This window comes from Puma concolor, chromosome B4 (genome assembly GCF_028749965.1).
Source record: "Puma concolor isolate L17-30 chromosome B4, mPumCon1.1.hap2, whole genome shotgun sequence".
Taxonomy (NCBI): Eukaryota; Metazoa; Chordata; class Mammalia; order Carnivora; family Felidae; genus Puma; species Puma concolor.
In genome coordinates this window covers 20,029,297-20,049,385 of record NC_141673.1, presented here as the reverse complement: position 1 = coordinate 20,049,385, position 20,089 = coordinate 20,029,297, and the positions used below count along the sequence as shown (strand labels likewise).

At 41.2% G+C, this 20,089-nt stretch overlaps 1 protein-coding gene across 3 annotated transcripts in view; it reads right to left on the bottom strand.

Moving 5' to 3' along the window:
• GNPTAB (N-acetylglucosamine-1-phosphate transferase subunits alpha and beta) overlaps positions 1–20,089 on the bottom strand; it is a 74,221-nt gene that overhangs the window by 9,197 nt on the left and 44,935 nt on the right. For 2 of the 3 annotated variants that reach the window (XM_086712524.1, XM_086712526.1), the window contains 11 exons: positions 15,172–15,333; positions 14,027–14,206; positions 13,634–13,804; positions 11,530–11,653; positions 9,768–9,971; positions 7,772–8,874; positions 5,045–5,244; positions 4,576–4,795; positions 3,577–3,690; positions 2,357–2,442; positions 2,012–2,110 (listed from right to left, as the gene is read on the bottom strand). In XM_086712524.1, the coding sequence (XP_086568650.1) occupies positions 2,012–2,110; positions 2,357–2,442; positions 3,577–3,690; positions 4,576–4,795; positions 5,045–5,244; positions 7,772–8,874; positions 9,768–9,971; positions 11,530–11,653; positions 13,634–13,804; positions 14,027–14,206; positions 15,172–15,333 (2,663 nt within the window). The remainder of the gene's footprint in view (positions 1–2,011; positions 2,111–2,356; positions 2,443–3,576; positions 3,691–4,575; positions 4,796–5,044; positions 5,245–7,771; positions 8,875–9,767; positions 9,972–11,529; positions 11,654–13,633; positions 13,805–14,026; positions 14,207–15,171; positions 15,334–20,089) is intronic. The other variant, XM_086712525.1, reaches the window with a different exon arrangement.

Here is a 20,089-nt window from a genome sequence, read left to right as displayed (position 1 = left end):
CTCCCGCCTGAAGATGAAGCCAACACAAGCAGGAGGGCAGCAGAGATGAGGAGGCTGGAAGAAAAAGCCTGGATTCAGCCTAGCCCAGACTCCTTGTTAATGGTGCAAGTGTGTCCTTAAACTTTCAGTCAGAATACTGGTTTTCCACTCCTAACTTAAAAATGAGCACACATAGGGGCACCTGGGTGGCTCAGTCGGATGGGCAACGGACTCCAGCTCAGGTCATGATCTCATGGTCTGTGGGTTCGAGCCCCACATCGGGCTCTGTGTGGACAGCTCAGAACCTAGAGCCCGCTGCGGAGTCTGTGTCTCCTTCTCTCTCTTCTCCTCCCCCCTTGTGTTCTATCAAATATAAATAAACATTAAAAGAAAAATAAATGAGCACCCATAAAAGTAAAACAAAGCAAATCAAGAGTTAAAAATGGTAAGACTGTTCAAGGTCACAGGAGGTATCTGGGCCGGGGAGACACTAAGCCTCGACTGCCATGTGTCTTTCTAGTTAAAATCCTGTCTCTTTAAGTACCGTGTAGGTCTATGAACTGCTCATCCAAAAACTTTCAAACTGGCACAAAGACATAAAAGTATAAGGTACAACTGAAAACTACAAATTCTCACATGGTATTGCTATAGATAACTACATGACTGAGAGAGCACACCAACAAATGGGAGAAGCAAAAAGCAAGTATTGAAATTGGTTTTTAAAGTTATTTTTAAAACTTAGGGCAGGGCATTCCAGTCAGAAGGAACAGCAAATACAGAGAGCTGCAAGCCGGGTGATTATTATGATGGCTTACTGTTTGCTTGGCCTTTGGGAAATACTTGTTATTCTGTAGGAAGTATTGTACCAAATTACTGAATATACTAAATAAGCATTAAAGGTGTTTCCATTTTTCTTAAAATTCCCATTTCTGCCCCCACCCACAACCAGGAATGAGATTTTCAGAAAAAAATACCATGGCTTTAAAATGTCTAGAGGGGCGCCTGGGTGGCGCAGTCGGTTAAGCGCCCGACTTCAGCCAGGTCACGATCTCGTGGTCCGTGAGTTCGAGCCCCGCGTCGGGCTCTGGGCTGATGGCTCAGAGCCTGGAGCCTGTTTCCGATTCTGTGTCTCCCTCTCTCTCTGCCCCTCCCCCGTTCATGCTCTGTCTCTCTCTGTCCCAAAAATAAATAAAAAACGTTGAAAAAAAAATTAAAAATAAAATAAAATAAAATAAAATGTCTAGAAATTTTATATCTTCTGATCATTTATAAATAAAATCATAATATAAGGAAACTAAAGACTTACAAAAGCATTTTAAAAGACTCAGGTGAGACATACTCAATTTTCCTGGAAAAAAAGACCTTTTTTTCCTGATGAAATGCTTCCCACTAAAGTTCAAAACTCAAAAATGCAGGTTTTAACCAATTTTTATCAAACTATCTTAGGCAAATGTTAGGGTGCCCAGGCTGGAAATTTTCAAGGCTAATATAAACCTGAACATTTATTCATCCCCAAGGAATGACTGAAGTTTACTGGATTCATTTTCACATTTATGAGAACATTTCTTTTTCCTCAGAAACTAATCTGAACTTTACTTTGAATTAAAAAGTCTAACTGCCAAAACAACTTTTCTAGAAGCACCTTTTTAGAAAGGCTACAAGAGTCCCAGCTGTCTGGCTTCACTCCCCACAATGGAGCCCACGGCTTGGCCTCACTGAATAGCTTATGTCACCAAACTCTTAGAAGTCCATGCTAGTCCCTGTGCCTGGGGGAACCCTGGAACCCTATCTCAACTCGCAACTGCTTTCTCTAGCTCAAACTCTACTTCACCATTAGACCTTTCCATCTACTCCAAACAAAACAAGCCACTTCCTTCTCTTGAGTCCTACTGCCTTTTTTTTTCATGTTTGTTTGCATAATTAAAGGTAATTGTTTAAAGTTACGGGAATTCTCTATTTTCTGTTCAACTCTGCTATGAACTTAAAAAAGTACTCAAAAAAGTTTATGGGTTAAAAAAAAAAAAGAAAGTACCTGGGGTTTTTCCTTATATCATCCAACTGGCCAACCACATGAGAAACATTGGTACGAATCATTTTAAAAGCAATTTCTTCTTCTCCCATGATTTCAAACCTAATTATCAAAACATTTAAAGAGTTTAAATATTTATATGGGAATAAAAACAAAATTTCAATAAAAAAAGTAGTTTATAAAACTTTAATAGTCAACATCCTGAGAATGACTTAACCTTTTGGTATTACTAAAGAAAACAATTTCACATAAATTTTAAAAGGCTTAAGAGATAAACTATTGTAAAATTATGAAAATACCAGACTCCTACAATTATTCTTAAGCAGAGAAAATGTACGTACTACTTACCTATATTTGTTTTTGTCCTTATATGCTTTGTGGATTTTATCAGTTACTGGTTTACAGTTGGTTACTAGACTCTTAGTGACTGGTGGCTATGAGAAAATAGACATTGCATCAGGCCAAGACCAGGGTGAGGCAAGTGAAGCACTAACCTCATTGTAAAATTTAAGGGGGGAGGAGGGAACCAAAGGCTCAGTAATAAAGACAAATATTTTAATCCAATATTTGAAAAATATCTAATTGGCATGCTATAGCCTGCAGGCTAACTGCCTGTTTTTGTAAAAATTTTTTTAATCACACATTACTATATACTATCTGTTAAAATAGTCTCATAAGTTATTGTTACAATTTTTTTTCAGAAAGAAAAATTTTTAACAAACTGTTATGAACTGGTCTACATGATACTCATAAGCTAACCTGTCATTCTTAAAGTCTAATTAGAAAATAACCTACATGTAATCAGTTACTTACAGTAATAAAGCCAACATCTTGCTAAGAGTTCACTTGAGTAATGTTAACTTATATTGCCAGTATAACTGGTACTCATGCTCCAAGCAGTTTATTTGCATAAGCCTCAAGACTAACTTATAATCGTTAGCAGACTTTACTTAATTCTTAACATACAAAGGATATTTATTTGTTGATTCTAAATCTCATGCCAGAAAGCTGGCAAATACTGAAATGCTTTGCTAATAAAGAAAAATGTTTGCATTTCAAAAGGGAACTAAAATCTCTCAATAATCTTTAATTGTGCCTGTAACAACACAAGAATAACTGCTTTCTATCTGTAAATCATATTCCTGAGAAACGTGCAAATTCTGTGTAAGTGCAGGGGTTTGGTAACTGTAAAGTCTTACTAAGAACCCAAAGTTTATAAGCTTTAGAAAGAAAACTAGAGGAGGAAAGACAGACAGTGAAGGACAGATACAGAAGTACAGGTGGGGGGAAGCCTGAATGAGTGTGAACACAGGATGTGCCACCAGCAAAACTCTCTCAAGTATTTTCACTGGCTATCTTCTGCTATACTTAGTGAACAGATGTCTGGTTACAGAATATTAGCAACCAATCTCAACATTAGTTTATCATCCACTAGGCAGGAGAAAAGCAAGATATAAACGATTCTGGATTATCTGGACTACTGTTTTCTACCAAAGATAAATACAGAGCCTGCTTCTACTGTTTAAAGTATATTTTCTGTTTTACGTAAAGGAACTCATGCCACTTACCAGATTGGGATCATAGTAGGCTTCCTGAGTTGGTGGAATACTGCTTAGCTGAGTGATATTAGCAGGAAGCATTTTTGAGCAATTTATTAGCATGTGTTCCAGACCTGTTAAATCCTAACAAAGCAAAATAAAAGGATAAACCTATGTATAATACAAGTAATAACTATGATTTAAAAATAAAAATTATGTAAATGTCTCCAAAACTTCTTTAAATGCTATCTTCTGGGCACCTGGGTGGCTCAGTTGGTTAAGTGGCTGACTTCGGCTCAAGTCATGATCTCGCAGTTCATGGGCTCTGGGCTGATAGCCTGGAGCCTGGAACCTGCTTTGGATTCTGTGTCTCCCTCTCTCTCTGTGTTCCTTCCCTGTTCACGCCTGCCTGCCTCGCTCCCTCTCTCTCTCTCTCAAAAATAAACTTAAATTTTTTTTAATTTAACTGCTATCTTCAAAGAGAGTCTGACTAGATGATTCTTGAAATAAAAACACCCTAGAAAAAACAGAATGAGATAATACAAACACAAATATTTCATCTTCATCTAAAAGTAATACATCTTGGACTGTGAGGCTCTATTTTACACAGGATGGTCAGTGGAGTGCCCAGATGGGATGTCCTGTGATTAGATTCATTTTGGCACTCTCCATTAGCGACTCTCTCACTCCTGGGACTAGGGGATGCCGTGACACTGGGGATTGTGCAACAACCTAGGCCTGGCTGAGACATAAGTCCAGTTGGCCACACCCGAAACTCCTGAATGAACTTGTCACAACAATCTTATATGCAGGGACAGTCTGGCTCTTCTCCAGATAATACAATAGCAATGCATAAAGCCTAAAAACGTAATCTCATAAAATATGAACCTCAAATTTGGTTTAATTCTGGCACCAAAAATGGACTAGTTGTGAACAGCTTCATTACATAATTAAGAGAATTACTTTTACCTGCATTGTACTGAAATATGTAAGAGAAAAGGGGAAAGTTTAGGGAAAAAAATACATCACCTGTAAACTTAAAGGCAGGTCATGAATTCTGGTAGCCAGTGTTCGGATTTCTCTGTCAGATAATACACCAGATTGGTCTGTATCAACTTCATCAAAAACTTGAGATATATTCAGTGGCTGAACTGCACTCATGAGATAATAAAAATACGAAAAGGCAAACTGCATATCCTCAGAATGGCGCACTTTGTGAAATGACGTCTTGTCAAATTCCTCAGGAAACCTGCCCAAACATAACATATATAGTGAGCTCTGGGCATTTAAAAAATATATATAGACATTCATCTACATTAAAATATATTCTAACATTTGTGGAGTTAGAATCTTTTTCTTTCCTCCTCTTTTAGGTAAACCTTCAACACATCAGTCACCAAGTATTAGAGCCATACATGTAGCACAGCGAAGTGTCAATTTTAAGCAGACTTAAAGCAGCTCTGAGCATGTGCAAGCAGCTCAAACAATCAATACTTACATATCCTGAAGCTCTTGCATAACGATTCGGTCAATCATGTGAGGCATGTGAGCAGGGACTTTCCGAGATGTGAATCCAAACTTGCTGTTAAGAATTTTATTTACATATCGGAGGGAATCTGCAAATGTATCTTTTAGTTGCCTCCCAGTGTGTCTGCTATCAGTGTAGTATGCTAACTGTGTCTTCAATGACTCTTCTTCCTGAAAAGAGAATTCCATGTAACACTGCGCTGTGTTTAGTGCACAAGTGTATACTCTGTTAACAGATAAAGGTACTATGTTATATAACTAGCCACTAACAATGGCAAATGAAATGAGCGCTAACAGGTCACTTTAAGGATCCTAAGTGCAGAACTAAACTAGATTTCAGTGAAAGTAACACCACTATTGGCTTGTGAACAACTGTTGTATGATACAGTTCTACTTATAGGGTATTCTTCAAGGATAAGCATGAAATTTTATAGCCAGTTCAATGCAATATTTAGAAAATGTATTTAAAAACAAATTTGATAGCACTTTGTTTAAAAAAAAAAAAAGGTTTATTATTTATTTTGGGAGAGAAAGAGAGCACGAGCAGGGGAGGGGAAGACAGAGAGGGAGAGAGAGAGAGAAAAAATCCCAAGCAGGCTCCATCCACACTGTCAGCATGGAGTCCAATGTGGGGCACAAACTCACAAACTATGAGATCATGACCTAAGCTGAAGTCAAGAGCTGGATGCTGCTTAACCAACTGAGCCACCCAGGTCCCCTGATAACTTGATCAATATCAAGTTATTTCCACTGATGACACCAAAGCAGTCAGCACTTGAGTTCTGAACACAAGGACTAAAAAACTGTTTTGCCATCTTAATAGTGTTAATATTATAAATCATAAAGAGCCCTGTCAAAACCAGTAAGAGGCAGAACTAAGTGAATGGGTAAAGAATATTTGCAAAATATATGAACACACTTTATGAAGATGAAATATTTTTGCTTCTCAAACTGGTAAAACAAAACAAAACACCATAGACTGACATTAACTGCTGTTTGGCTAGCCTGTGGAGAAACAAGCACTCTTGTACTATACACTGTGGAAGTATGAAGCGGTACAGGGTTTCAGAAGGACACAGTCAAATTTAACTGTAACACAGCAATTCTACCCACAGAAGTAAAAACCTCCTCCAGAGTAAGATATATGTACAAGAATATTTATTGCAACACTATTTGTTAATTGCAAAACAAACAGAGCTATTAAAAAACAATGACATTGGCATGGGTTTGCTCACCACTAAATCAACAGGCAATGGCAGAGCGATATAAATAGTGTCATTTCACCATTGCAAAACAGGTATTATATAGTTTGTATGTTTGCATATCTATATAAAAATACCGGAAAAGTATCCACGAAACTTTTCATAGTGATTATTTCAAGTAGGGAGGTTAAGGAAGGAAAGATGCAGATCTTTCCCTTTTTCATTGTGTATTTTTTGGATTGCTTGCAATTTTTACCACTAGCCTGCAACACTTTTGTAACTTAAAATAAAGGGGTTGCCTGGTGGCTCAGTCAGTTAAGCATCCGATTTGGTTTCAGCTCAGGTCATGATCTCACGGTTCATGTTTTCAAGCCCCCACATTGGGCTCTGTGCTGATGGGGTGGAGCCTGCTTGGGATTCTCTCTCTCCCGCTCTCTGCACCTCCTCCACTTGCTCAGTCTCTCAAAATAAATAAACATTTAAAACATAAAACAAAGAAAAGGGCTTGGAAAAGTCATCATAAGCAAGGAAATCATCATAAGCAAGAACTCCGCAGTCCCTCACTCAACAATTAGTAAATGACTACTGTGTCAGGAACAAATACTTTCCAAAGACAATGAGATTAATAAGTTCCCTTCTTCCTCCTCTTTTTCTCCCAGCTGGACATCTACTCATGACTGTGCTCTGCTCACGATCCAGCTTAGACCACAGTGTTTTTCTTGGTCAACTCCTACACACCTTTAAAAGGTCGGCTTATGGGGCACTGCCTCACGATGCCTTCCCCAATACTCTCAGTGGAGTTAAGGAATTTTTCCCTTTGGACTCCTTGCTCCTACCTCAAGAGACCCCTATCACTTTGCTATAATTATTTGCACACAAATCTGTCCTCCCAGCTTGCCCCCTGAGACTCCATGAGCTGTGTTCTAATAGTCTTGCATTCCCCAGCAGTGACCACAGTGCCAGCACTTGGCAGATGTACAAATGACATCACGGAGGCCGTGGTACAGGAGGGTGAGCACTCAAACTTTGAGGCTTGGCTCACACTGGAAGCTAATGAATATATCTGCACCTTGGGGTATTTTCCATCAGTGAAATTGGAGAAATATTAGGTCTGGCCCACACAACATACACAAAAGCATTTTTTTTTTTTGAAATCACAACCTGCCAAGTGAAGGTAAGGTACCATCCCTGTTCCACTACTTACTCAGGGCCTGCCCCTGGCTAACTTCCCAACTCATTCACTCTAAGGCTGTTTCACTCTAAACTGTAGCATGGGGATCCCGACAGTAGATAATCTTATAAGGTATTTTTATGTTAAGGGTATTGGGACAATTATAGTAAACCATGTATAAAAAAAAAAAAAAAAACAAAAAAAACATTTAGTCCAAAAGTTGGCACAGGAAGTCCTAAATAAATGGCACCTATTATAGTTATTACTCACAAGGTTATTTATTTCTTCCTGAGCATGGGACGCAATTAGGCTGGATGTAACTTACATCAAGAAGATCTTGGAAATATTTTTTTTTCTCCCATGGCAAAAAGCCCAGGTAACTGTCTGCGTGATGCTGCAGTTTTCTGCCAGGTAATACTTCATTAACACCGATATAATTGTTCACATTTTCCTCCATTCTGTGTTTCTCTTGTTCTTTCCCTGTGATTTTTTCTTTTGTCATCTGGTCTTGCAGTGGAACAATTCGAGATGAGAGTTTTTCTTTTGACACACTTTCGCCTCTTACTTCTTGGATCAGAATTTCAGATCTAAATGTGCCTTCCATTTCTAAGTCTGGGGGTGGATTCGGACTCTGGTAGTGGCCATTCACTTTTATTGTTGCTGCTGGAAAAGTTGACTTCTGTAATCTTTCAAATGTTCCCAAGCTATATGGCAAGATGCTTTTGTGAACCTGTTTTTCCAGCAGGGCCTCTACACTGTCATTTCTTTCATCTGTTATTATAGCTTGATTTCTTTTTATTTTAGCATCTGGTAGGTTCTTCAGAAATGATCTCAGCAAAGCTGACTTGGACAGGTTGTACCCTTTCACAGTGATGTCTCCACGTTCTAGTTGCAAATCCAAGTTACTGAGACTCAACTGGGCCTCTTTCGGAAGGAGTGAAATATTCACTTGGGGAATTGTCATCTCCACTTGGAATCTTCCTGTTGTGTTGCCATCATGTCTCTTGAACTTTGGAAAGCGTTTCTCTTCAGGAATATCTTCAAACAGGATTTCTGCCTCTGGTAGAAGTGTCGTGGGGCTAACCAAATTTTGGTAAGATTTCTGGGTTGTAGAATTCACTTTGGGTTCCTCTCTCGTGTCAACCTCTACTATTATCTGAATTTTGAACTCTTCATCGTTTGTATTTTGAAACGTGAGATTAAAATGTATTGTGGTTGCATTCATTCCACTGTGCATTATGAGGTGGATGGTTTTCCACTTATTGGCAATGGAAGCATGTCGAATTATTGGGTTGTCGCTATAGGCACCTTCAATTCCTCTTTTGGCTATTTCTGCAAAGCTGAAATAAGGCAGGCATTCACCTTTTGGAATAACATAGTGAGTCTGGTTTGGGAGAAGTGTTACTTTATACAATTCATGAAAATGATCTAGAGGAAAAAACACAAACATGACTTTAAAAAATGAGGCATTTTCCCCTCCTTTTCCTTTAATTCTGAGGGTTTGAGTTTTCACTTTCTAAGAATGACTTTAAATTGACTTCAAAATAGTCAAACATTCTAACACAAGAGCTGCTGTTATAGGGCTCATTTTACTATCTGAAGCAATCACTATTAACATGAAATGCAGAGTCTAACTTACTATAGAGATATGGCAAATTTCAGTGATGAACTTTCAGCTTTGTGTCCATTTGAAAAAGTATGACATTCTGCCCAAACGACCACCACTGATAAGCTATCAGCAAGATCCAGGGGCACGTGGGTGGCTCATTTGGTTGAGCATCCAACTCTTGATTTCAGCTCAGGTCATGATCCAAGGGTTGTGGGACCGAGCCCCACATCGGGCTCTGTGCTGGTGGTGGAGCCTGCTTGGGATATTCTCTCTCTCTCTCTCTCTGTCTCTCTCTCTCTCTCTCTCTCTCACTGCCTCTCTACCCTGCTTGTTCTCTCCCTCTATCTCTCACTCTCTCTCAAAATAAACACTAAAAAAAAAAAGATCCAATATTCATTATATTGGATTTAGTACATTATAAGGTCTCTTTTTATTATTTCTAAATTAAACCTTTACTATATATTTTCAACAAAGGTATATCTGCTTAGTACAAAATCAGTCAGACTGGTGCAATAGCAGGAAAAGCAGCAGCTCCAGTATCTACTATTTTTTAAAGATCTCTTACTTTTCACTTACTGCTAGTTTGAATGCAAGGATGGGTGAAGAATACATAGAGAGTAATTAGTTTAAATAACAACAATACAAACTCCCCTCTACTCATCAAGGATTTTGATCCCCTTATTCTAAATATGTTTTACGGCAATAAATATACCTTGCCCACAGTCGCCAGCATCAAACCCACAGGACAAGACATTGCAAGCCTGGTCACAGAACTTATCAGCAAGCCAGGAATTAGCACATCCTTGATTACAGTAAGAAACACTGTTTAGACCTCCGCCAAACTGCCAGGGCTGTCCAATTCCAATACTCCCAGTACCCCCGCCTCCTGCGACGTAGCGACTCCCGCCACTGTTACCTGTAGAGGAAGGAAGAGAACAGGATCCTGCTGTGCTTATCATCTTGAACAAAGGGCAGTTTCTCTTTCTCAGTAGTGCTATTGAGATTAATGCCTACATTTCAGCCAGAAAAGGTGCGCCCAGATTTCATGTACCTTAAGAAGAAAACAAACTGAAAAGGGGACATCACTTGCCAGAGGATTAGGCATGGGATGACCAGGCCTTGGCACTTACTAGCTGTGCAGCCCTGAACTACAAACTTGCTCCAAGGGGCGTGTGGGGGGCGTGTGGAGGTTGTGTGGAGGAGCAGGGAAACAGGAAGAGGTTATTGAAGACTGACTGTCAGAACTGCCAAAACATGTCCAAATATGGGCGCCAATATCACTACCAAATGTTAATGTTCTATTAGGGGCTGAGTTCTCTGGACTGCACAGATCCACCGGGTATGTCTGCGTTCTCTCATTGCAGCTGCTTACATTTTTCAGTGCATCGGATAGATCTGACCAGACTACAACTTAAAGCTTTGCTTTTTCTTTTTTAAAAAAAATTTTTTTTTTTCAACGTTTATTTATTTTTGGGACAGAGAGAGTCAGAGCATGAACGGGGGAGGGGCAGAGAGAGAGGGAGACACAGAATCGGAAACAGGCTCCAGGCTCTGAGCCATCAGCCCAGAGCCTGACGCGGGGCTCGAACTCACGGACCACGAGATCGTGACCTGGCTGAAGTCGGACGCTTAACCGACTGCGCCACCCAGGCGCCCCAAGCTTTGCTTTTTCTAATACTCAACAGGTTTCCAAATCTGTTTCCGCATGTGGAATATGGGGATGATACCTGTGCACGTATTCTCTCTTCCTTAGGTGACTAAAAAATTCAAGTGGATAATGGAGAATGCTTTATAAACTGAAAGGCAATCAACAAATGTAAAAACACGTTATTATCAACAAGTGTAAACATAACCATGTAAGGGGGATGCTGAAGAGAGAAGATCTTTATTTCTCTTTAGTTACTCCCTAACAGCAAGCTGCTGCTGAAAGCCACCAGCTGTGAGCTCCTACAAGACTGAGTCAGAGTGATTCTTGCTCTTGAGTTTATATAATTAAGGCTATTCCTGATTCTCGTATTTTAAATAATAAAAGGCATTTTCAAGTGCAGGGCCAGCATGGAAATATGCCCTCAACAATGGAGAATATGAAAAAACTGATCTACATGGGGACACTAGCCCTACTATCTCCAGAATCTATGGATTACTGATTGTTTTCATACAAGCAGAATGTTTAAGTCACTGTACATATTCAATAATGACTAAGAATGAAAAACCATTCAGGGGTGCCTGGGTGGCTCAGTTGGTTAAGTATCTGACTTCAGCTCAGGTCATGATCTCGCAGTTTGTGGGTTCAAGCCCTGAGTCGGGCTCGCTGCTGTCAGCATGGAGCCCGCTTTGGATGCTCTACCCCCTCTCTCTCTGCCCACCCCAACTCTCACTTGCTCAATCTCTCTCTCAAAAATAAACGTTAAAAAAAAAAAATGAATGAAAAAAGTCCATAAACATGAACAAATTACATGTGAACACACCCTTACCAGAGCAGTCACCACCATCCCAATCACAGGCTGAATTATTACAAGCCTTGTCACAATAGCCATCTTTGATCCAGGAACCCGGGCAGCCCTCAGCACAGTTTGGCACAGGCCATGTCAAATAAACCTAGGACAAAGCCAGAAAGAAAGTGGTTTCTGACACTTTCCAATCTCAAAGTAGGATTCCTTTTAAAAAACAGAAGAAGAAGAAAAGGAAAAAAAAAAAAAGAAAAGAAATTGAGTGAGCCTCTAGAAAAGGTTACAATTTTCCCTGGGCTGTCTGCATCCATGTGGCATATATTGCATTAAGTCTGCAGGTACCTGCAATAGTTTGCAAAGTCCTCCTGCTCTGTTGATGATTCTTACTAAGTACATTTACTCTTTTCCATTACTCAAGGAAAGCAGACAAGGACTCAATTCATGGGTTAGTTTTTCACATGGTCTTACAATGTATTTTGAAATAAAATAGCAACACGTCAGGCTTGAATGTGAAAAAAAAACGTGACAAAGCAGGTGGAAAGTATATCATACAAGTCACTGCTTTTCTGTTAACAACTGTCATTAACTCCCAAATGTGTTTATGTATAATCTTGTCCCAAGGCTGAGAAAAGCAGCAGATGGAACTCTCAATATCCTTACGTCTGTGCATAAGGTCCTGTGATACATTATCAGCACAGCGTTCTGAACTGTGAACTCACCTGCTTTCAGAATGAGTGACAAGGTACAAGGTTACTTTTTTTTTTTTTTTTTTAATTTTTATTTATTATTGAGAGACAGAGAGACAGACCATGAGCATGGGAGGGGCAGAGACAGAAGACAACACAGAATCTGAAGCAGGCTCCAGGCCCTGAGCTGTCAGCACAGAGCCTGACACGGGGCTCGAACTCACAAACTGTGAGATCATGACCCGGGCTGAAGTCAGACACTTAACTGACTGAGCCACCTAGGCGCCCTTATTTTTTTTTTTTAATTTTTGCAATGTTTATTTATTTTTGGGAGATAGAGACAGAGCATGAGCAGGGGAGGGGCAGAGAGAGCGGAAGACACAGAATCAGAAGCAAGCTCCAGGCTCTGAGCCCTCAGCACAGAGCCCCACACGGGGCTCGAACTCATGAGTGGTGAGATCATGACCTGAGCTGAAATGGGACACTTAACCGACTGAGCCAATCAGGCGTCCCACAAGGTTACTTTTTAAATTAATTTTTTAAAAAATGCACTCCATGCCTCTGCATGCTCCATCTACTTGGAGTGTCTTTCTTCATCTAGTTAACTCCTATTTGTTCTTCAAAGTTCACTTCAGTTCAGATGGGAATTAGTCTCTGGCCCGGATTTCAGCCTCCTGAACTCCCACTCTTCGCACCAGGGCATACCTGCCGGCACGGAAATCGCCGTTCAAGGCCCTGATTCTGTACGTCTCCACTGCCGAGCCGCAGCTCAGCGTGGCAGCCCCACAAACACAGAGGAGGCAAGTGAACAGGGGAGGAGAGGATGAGCACTCTGGGGCAGCATAAACAGCAAGAAAGTAGCTCTGTGCAGTTAGCACTTCCACCTGCAGGGTTCTGGCACTTAAAAGCTTATGACTAAGTCTCCAGCTCATCACTGATTCCCTCCAACAGCGCCACAGGCGTACTCCTAGCTTCCGCACTTTGCAGACAGGAAACCCACATCTAGTCACTGGCCCAGGACGGTCCTCAACCGTTGCTCCGGGCTGTGTGCTCAAAGCCACTTCCCCATCATGCCTCTCAAAGCCAGAGTGAGACCACTGCCTTAAATGAAATTTTATCCATGGCTGTAAGCAGAAAAGTGAGCTCACTTTTATCCTGGCCATTTTGCTGATGGTCTAACCACGATTTCATATTTCATAGTGACTTTACTTTTTTCTGCTGTTATTGTAATAGAATAATTTAGAACGTGGGTTCTAGGTGTCTGACAGGGCAGAAAAGTAAAAAACTACTAGGGAACAGTTTTTGTACTCCCAAATTATTAACTCTCCTGAGCTTAGCACTCAAAACTGAATACAGTAGTACGCATACTCGATGTCCTGACCTACTGTTTATAACTTCTAAGTGACTGCTAAGCTAGGCATCCCTTCCTCTTAGGCACTCACCTTCTGACCTTTCGAGTGACTATAAAAATCATCTGGCCACACATCCTTCCCAAACATGACATCGTCGTTCAGATAAATAAACTTCTGGGACAGCCCTTCGATGCGATGAATGTGGCTTTCAATAGCAGGTGAACTAAAGGTAGGCAAGTGGCTCAAATTTCGAAAAACATCCTTTTAAGCAAATGACGACATAAAAAGGCAAGAGAAAAAGAGGGCGGATAAGAATCATTTTGTTTTGGTTTTGGTTATGGGAGGAAGGAAGGGAGATGAGAAGAAAAATGAAGGGGATGCAGGTGGGGAGGGGGAGGGTACGAGGAATGAAATGAGGGATAGGTAAAGGTGCAGTGAGCAACAGAAAAACCACAGCCTTGTGATACATGGAAAGTCATGGACCTGGTGTGTGACTATTGTCACTCGAGGATTATCAAGGTTCAGCCAAGAGGGAATCTGCCCATTGGTGACAATGAAAATATTCCGAACCCATGGAGCATGCCTCTCAATGGATCGCAGGGAGTATCTCAGCTCTTCATTATCTTCAAAACGGCTGGCAGAAACATCTTCATCCTGCTTAGACTGAGAAAACCATTTCACACGTGAAGATGTAAAATACCACTTAAGTCATACCTTCTCCTCCTGGCTATCCCTCTGCCCAATCTGCTCTCAGGCTCTGGCAGACTTTTAAAGACCAAGCCCTACATTTGAACATTACAAAAAAATGCGAAACACTTGGCATATTTAAAACAACAACATAAGGGTGCCTGGGTGGCTCATTTGGTTAAGCATCAAACTCTTTTTTTTTTTTTTTTTAATTTTTTTTTTTCAATGTTTATTTATTTTTGGGACAGAGAGAGACAGAGCATGAACGGGGGAGGGGCAGAGAGAGAGGGAGACACAGAATCGGAAACAGGCTCCAGGCTCTGAGCCATCAGCCCAGAGCCTGACGCGGGGCTCGAACTCACAGACTGCGAGATCGTGACCTGGCTGAAGTCGGACGCTTAACCAACTGCGCCACCCAGGCGCCCCAGCATCAAACTCTTAATTTCAGCTCAGGTCATGGGACCAAGCCACACATCAAGCTCCACCAGGAGTGTGGAACCTGCTTGGGATTCTCTCTCTCTCTCCGCCCCTCCCCACCTCTAAATAAATACATACATACATACATACCCAACTTTTTTTTTGTACTTTTTAATTTTTTTTAAGTTTATTTATTCTAAGAGAGCTAGCAAGCGTGTGCATGAGTGGGGGCACAGAAAGAGAGAATCCCAATCTCACAAACCCGTGAGCTCATGATCTGAGCTGAAATCAAGAGTTGGACACTTAACCAACTGAGCTACCCAGTTGCCCCCTTTTGCACTTTCTAAAGAGAGAAGTTTCTCGGATCTGATTCTAGGTCACTTCGGTTAATGTTAACCAATGGCAGTGATTGGAAAATTAGAAAAGTTCCAATCAACTCCTCTCTCTGGAAATCCTCTTCCTTCTAATATAATGACTTACAAATCTTTAACAATCTAAACCCTTGATCCAGGTTCATGCCTTACCTGGCTGATGGCACTCAGGTCCCACAATAAATATGCAGGACTTATAGTCAGTTCTTTTCCCTCAATGGTCATGTTCTTCTTGGTCTGCTTACTCAGTTCTTGGAAATCTTTGGGGTTATTCAGTTTCAGAAGTGCTACACTGGCCTCTGAATACAATTGCAACTGTAAAATAACAGAAGGGTTACGCGTAGAAAAACTCAACCTCAAAGAAGAGACACATTTGATCCCAGTTTGATCTTTAATCTTTAAATATATACATAGTGTATGATGCATGCTTAAATATATTGTATATATATTTAAAGATTAAATGTATCTCTTTATATAGATTATGAACTAGTAAGGCTATTATCACCAAAAGAAGACCTGAACAGGCCAGACACACTTCCCAAGTGAACGGAAGAGACCAGGCATGTAAAGCAGAGCGAGTGATGGAGTTGTGGGAAATGGGACATTTCAGGGCCATCCACAAGCTGCAGCCACTGCTCAACATTGACAAGTGCGGCCAGATCCTGAGACACCAGGATCCCCGAGTGTTGTAAGAAATCTCCCCATTTTTCAATGCTGACTCGAATGTTTTTGATGGTCATGCTCTCAAACAAAACACAACTGGTCACCAATTGTGACCTTTGTTCTAGAATATTACCAATCTGCTTCTACTGGGAGAAACCTGCAAAGTAACTGCCCAGACTGGCAGAGAGCACACCCATTAGCAGGGCCTCCAATCGGCTTCTGTGCCCCACATTTAAGAGGAGCACCTTTGACAGGACTGACTGTAGGACTTCCATACGAAAAGCGCTTTGGGGGGCAAAGCTTTCAAAGAAATCATGTGTAAGGGAACATCACAAACATCAACATATTTTACAAACAGGCTTTCCCACCACTACCAGAGTCCACACCACCCTTGAGCTGTTTCATGTTCTAACTCTGTATCATTCAATTTCCTATGAAAAGAGGCTTTCAGACCTTAAAGGGTAGGGAGGATTGGAAACTACTAATCTTGGAAAGCAAAACCTTCTGCCCAACTGACTCTTCTAACAGGGCCAGTTCCTTAATTTATGGCATCCTTTCTTTATAAAACATAGCAAACATAAATCATTATGGGCTCATTTTGAACTCCTGTATATGTTACATGACTATATTTACCTCATCTTTCAATGTTTCCTCAGCTTATTTATGCCAAAAACTAGAAGCTAAAGTTAGAATTTCATTTATATTTTTCCCCTTAACACAAATTGTGTGTGGGTGTATGGGCATGTCCATGCACAAGTGGATACTGTCTTCTGACAGATTACTTTCTTCCATGCTAATGGCACCTGGCATATACTAAGCACTCACCGAAGGTCAGCTCCCACTGCTGTCATATCCTACCTTGCTATGTGGTGGGACAGGTAGGAGGCAGGGCAGATATTCTTCTATCCGGACATCTACCGAGTCTCACTGCCCACCCCAGCCTCCCCTGCTCCTCCCCTCCCTCCCTCACTGCCTCCCACAGCACCTCTGAGGGCTCCCTGGAATATAAAATCACCAAATGTTTATAAATGTAGTGTTTTAACATTGGGTAAATATCCTTATCTTAATCTCTTCTATCCGAAATGATTGTAGTCTGGGAAACCATTCTGAAATTTCATGGACATTTTCCTAATTAGAAAGATAAAAGGTAAAGAGCTTCAGGAACTATTTACATGTTGAAACAAGCTGTTCTGCTGCCATCAAGTTGTGAGTGGTGAAAAAGTTGGGGAGGAAGTATCCTCTGATAGCCACTAGGTGGCACCCTAATCCTGGACACTTAATTACGTCTGCAGGGAGACAGGAGGTGGTAAGGAAAAGTGGGTGTAGTAAGTGCCCAAGGCTGGAGTTCCTAGTTTGGGCAACTATGAGCAACTGCCTCCATATATAGCTTCTTATGTGAAACTATCATTTCATCTAAGTTCTTTAAATTATAAGTTTCTCCAAGAGAGAACAACTTCTACACCCACCCACTGCAGACCCACAACAGACATTTCTTTAACCTGATGGAGAAATAAAGGTTTGTTATTTTTAAGCCAGAGGTTTCAGGATGTTTGTTTACTATAGCATTATCTAGAATAATGGATCGATATACCTATACATGGTGGCATAAGGTTAGGGGAAAAACATGCCAACTAATATAAATGAAAAATAAACTCATTCCAGTAATTAGACAACTCAAGAATTTTCTAAAACTAAAATCAGTTCCAGAGTTGTTTGTTTAATCTACTGAAGTGCCTACTTTAGGAATAAAACAGGCCAAAGGGTACTATCCTTTAAAAGAGCAGGTGCATAAGGTAATTTCAGGGAAGTCACTAAAATGGGCATCAATACAGTATTACAATAATTTACTGTTACTGTTACCTTGAATGTGCCTTGAATAGAGGTTTGAGGGAACAGAGTCCAGGTAGGACAATATGCTGTTCTCACCCCACCCGCACTGTCCTTCCTGTCGGAACAAACACCCTGGTCAGCCTTCAAGGATCTGTACAGGGTCTTAGTCTTTGAAAACTTCTCTCATGTCTCTAATCCACATAGACCTTTCCTGACTCTAAATGCCAACCCGAAGCCTCTGCTACTCTGCTCGATACCTAATATTACACTGTCTTGTCTTGCTGCTTGAATACTTCACATGCACACATACTATCTCCAAAACATGATTCTAAGTAGCTTGAAGATAAGTCCATGTTCTCCACTTCTTTTGCACACTCACTCAGCAACCAGTAGTACTGAATCATAAACCAAATGGTAGAATGTACTTGGGAACTTTGGGAAGATTTTTCCACATGCTCTAACATATGTTAAAGAAGTGAACAAAAAATCAAAAAACAAGTGAAAACTCCACTATGAGTAAAAATGTCTGAAAATACAGAATGATTTAGAGTGAGCTAAAAATAAAGACCAAAGGATAATCTCATTTCCCAAAAGGTGAATTCTGTGTCCATCATGTACAAAAATTCTACAGATAAAGGGTTATTAATCACATCAAACTAGAAAGCTTTTAATAGAAAAGACTTATTTGTAAAACTATAGGCCACATAAAAGTTTTAATGAATTCAAATCTATTGTTCTGCAACTGCAACTACATTCAACCCTACTTCCCCTCCTCGGGAGTGAGGAGATTCTGGTTTTGCTCTAAACAGAACGATAAATGCAAAGTTGTATGTATATGACTATGGTACCAAAACCCAAAGTGACTTCTTAGAATAATCACACTGCTCAAACATTTCCCTTTATATTCCAGGCCATGGTACACGGCAGGTATGTTCTCAGTCACAGCATTTCTTCTTGCTCATGCCTTCCACAAGCATTTCTGGAGTGGCCCCCTAGGTGCCAGGCCCTGTGGTAATCATGAGGGGTACACAAGTGAACAGGCAGTGCCTGTCCTGGGCACTCGTGCCCAGGCAGGGTCTGAAGGACAGAACCGAGCCCTGGGTGACTCGGAGGCCACAGGCCTACCTCAAGTCCTCCTGGAGGACCCTGGGAGGGCAAAACGGTCCAGCTCGTTTAGGTCCTGAAGTCCAGTGTCCAATAGCCCTCTTCTCCCACATGCCACGAAACACCTCTAACATAACATGCCCTAAGCTAAGCTCTGGATTTCCTTTCCAAAAAACTTGCTTCTCCCATGGAGGCTCCAAATGTGGTTAAAGCCATCACTTCCATCTTCACTAGTAACATCCACTTCCCCTTTCATTTTTCCTTCCCTCTCACCAATGGCTAATAAGTCACTAGGTCATGCTGAGGATTTCTTGCAGATGTTTTTGGAACCATTCTCATCACTGGCACCATTGCCAAGGCACTTGCTGAACCTGAACATCTTGCTGGGCTATAGCCACAGTGGCTGAACAGGTTTTTTGCACAGCCTCATCTTGCTTAATCTCTGCCTACCATACCTTCACCTATTACATTCCTTAGAAACAGATTAAGTGCTCCTGGTTGCCCCCTGTCTCCAGGATAAAGTTCAGGCACCTTAACAGGAGATCTTTCTCAATCTGGCCTCAATCTCTTTTCCCCTTTCTCAGCACCAGCAAAATCCCTGCCTGGTTTCTAGCCTCCGGGAACCAGCTGCCTCGGTTTTCAGGAAATCATTGACTTATAGGCCTCCAGTCCTTTGCTCAAGCTGTTCCCTCCTGTTGGAATGGTCTTCCCCCTCCCTTCTCTGCCAGGAGAACGGCTGCTGTGTTCAGGGCCCAGCTAAGAGTCCTTCTATTCTCAAAGCCTTCCTTGCCCCAGTACAACTAAAGCCCAGGTGTTCCTACAACACTGTACAAACACTTACTTGGAAGTGATCACCCCCAAAAATTATTTAAATGCTTTTATTCACTCAGTGATCCTTAGCACACTCCCTGGCAAACAGCAGACACCTACTAAAAGCTCACACTCTAAATGGACTGGGAACCCAGTGACAGGAAACTTCGTTCTCAAGGTATTCATAATAAAACCAGGAAGAGGAACCTACAGAAAAACAGTCACTCGAAGAATTGGCCTCAACTGCTGATACACTCCTCTTGTTCCCCTTTGTCATTTTCTCTTTAGCCTACAAAAACCAGAAGTTCTAATCCCTGAAACTGATCACAGGTGTTGGCATCAGGAAAATGACCTGTAATGAATGTTGTGGGTACTCAGCCTGACCCTCAGAGGGGGTGACAGCCTCCACAAAGACAAGTCTGGGAGTCAAATAAAGCTCCAGCTGGGTGAATGAATGGTGGAAGGGGGTATCATCATGCACAGAGCACAGAGCTTGCTGGTACTCCTCGTCCAATTCAAGTTACTCCCCCGCCCTACTTCTACCTGCACACACCACTCCATACCCAAAATAGTTTGCTGAAGGGTTAACTGCTACTTGGATTGGCATTCTTTGGTGGCACACACCCATCCACCAACAGACGCACCAAAAGCCGTCAGCACTGGT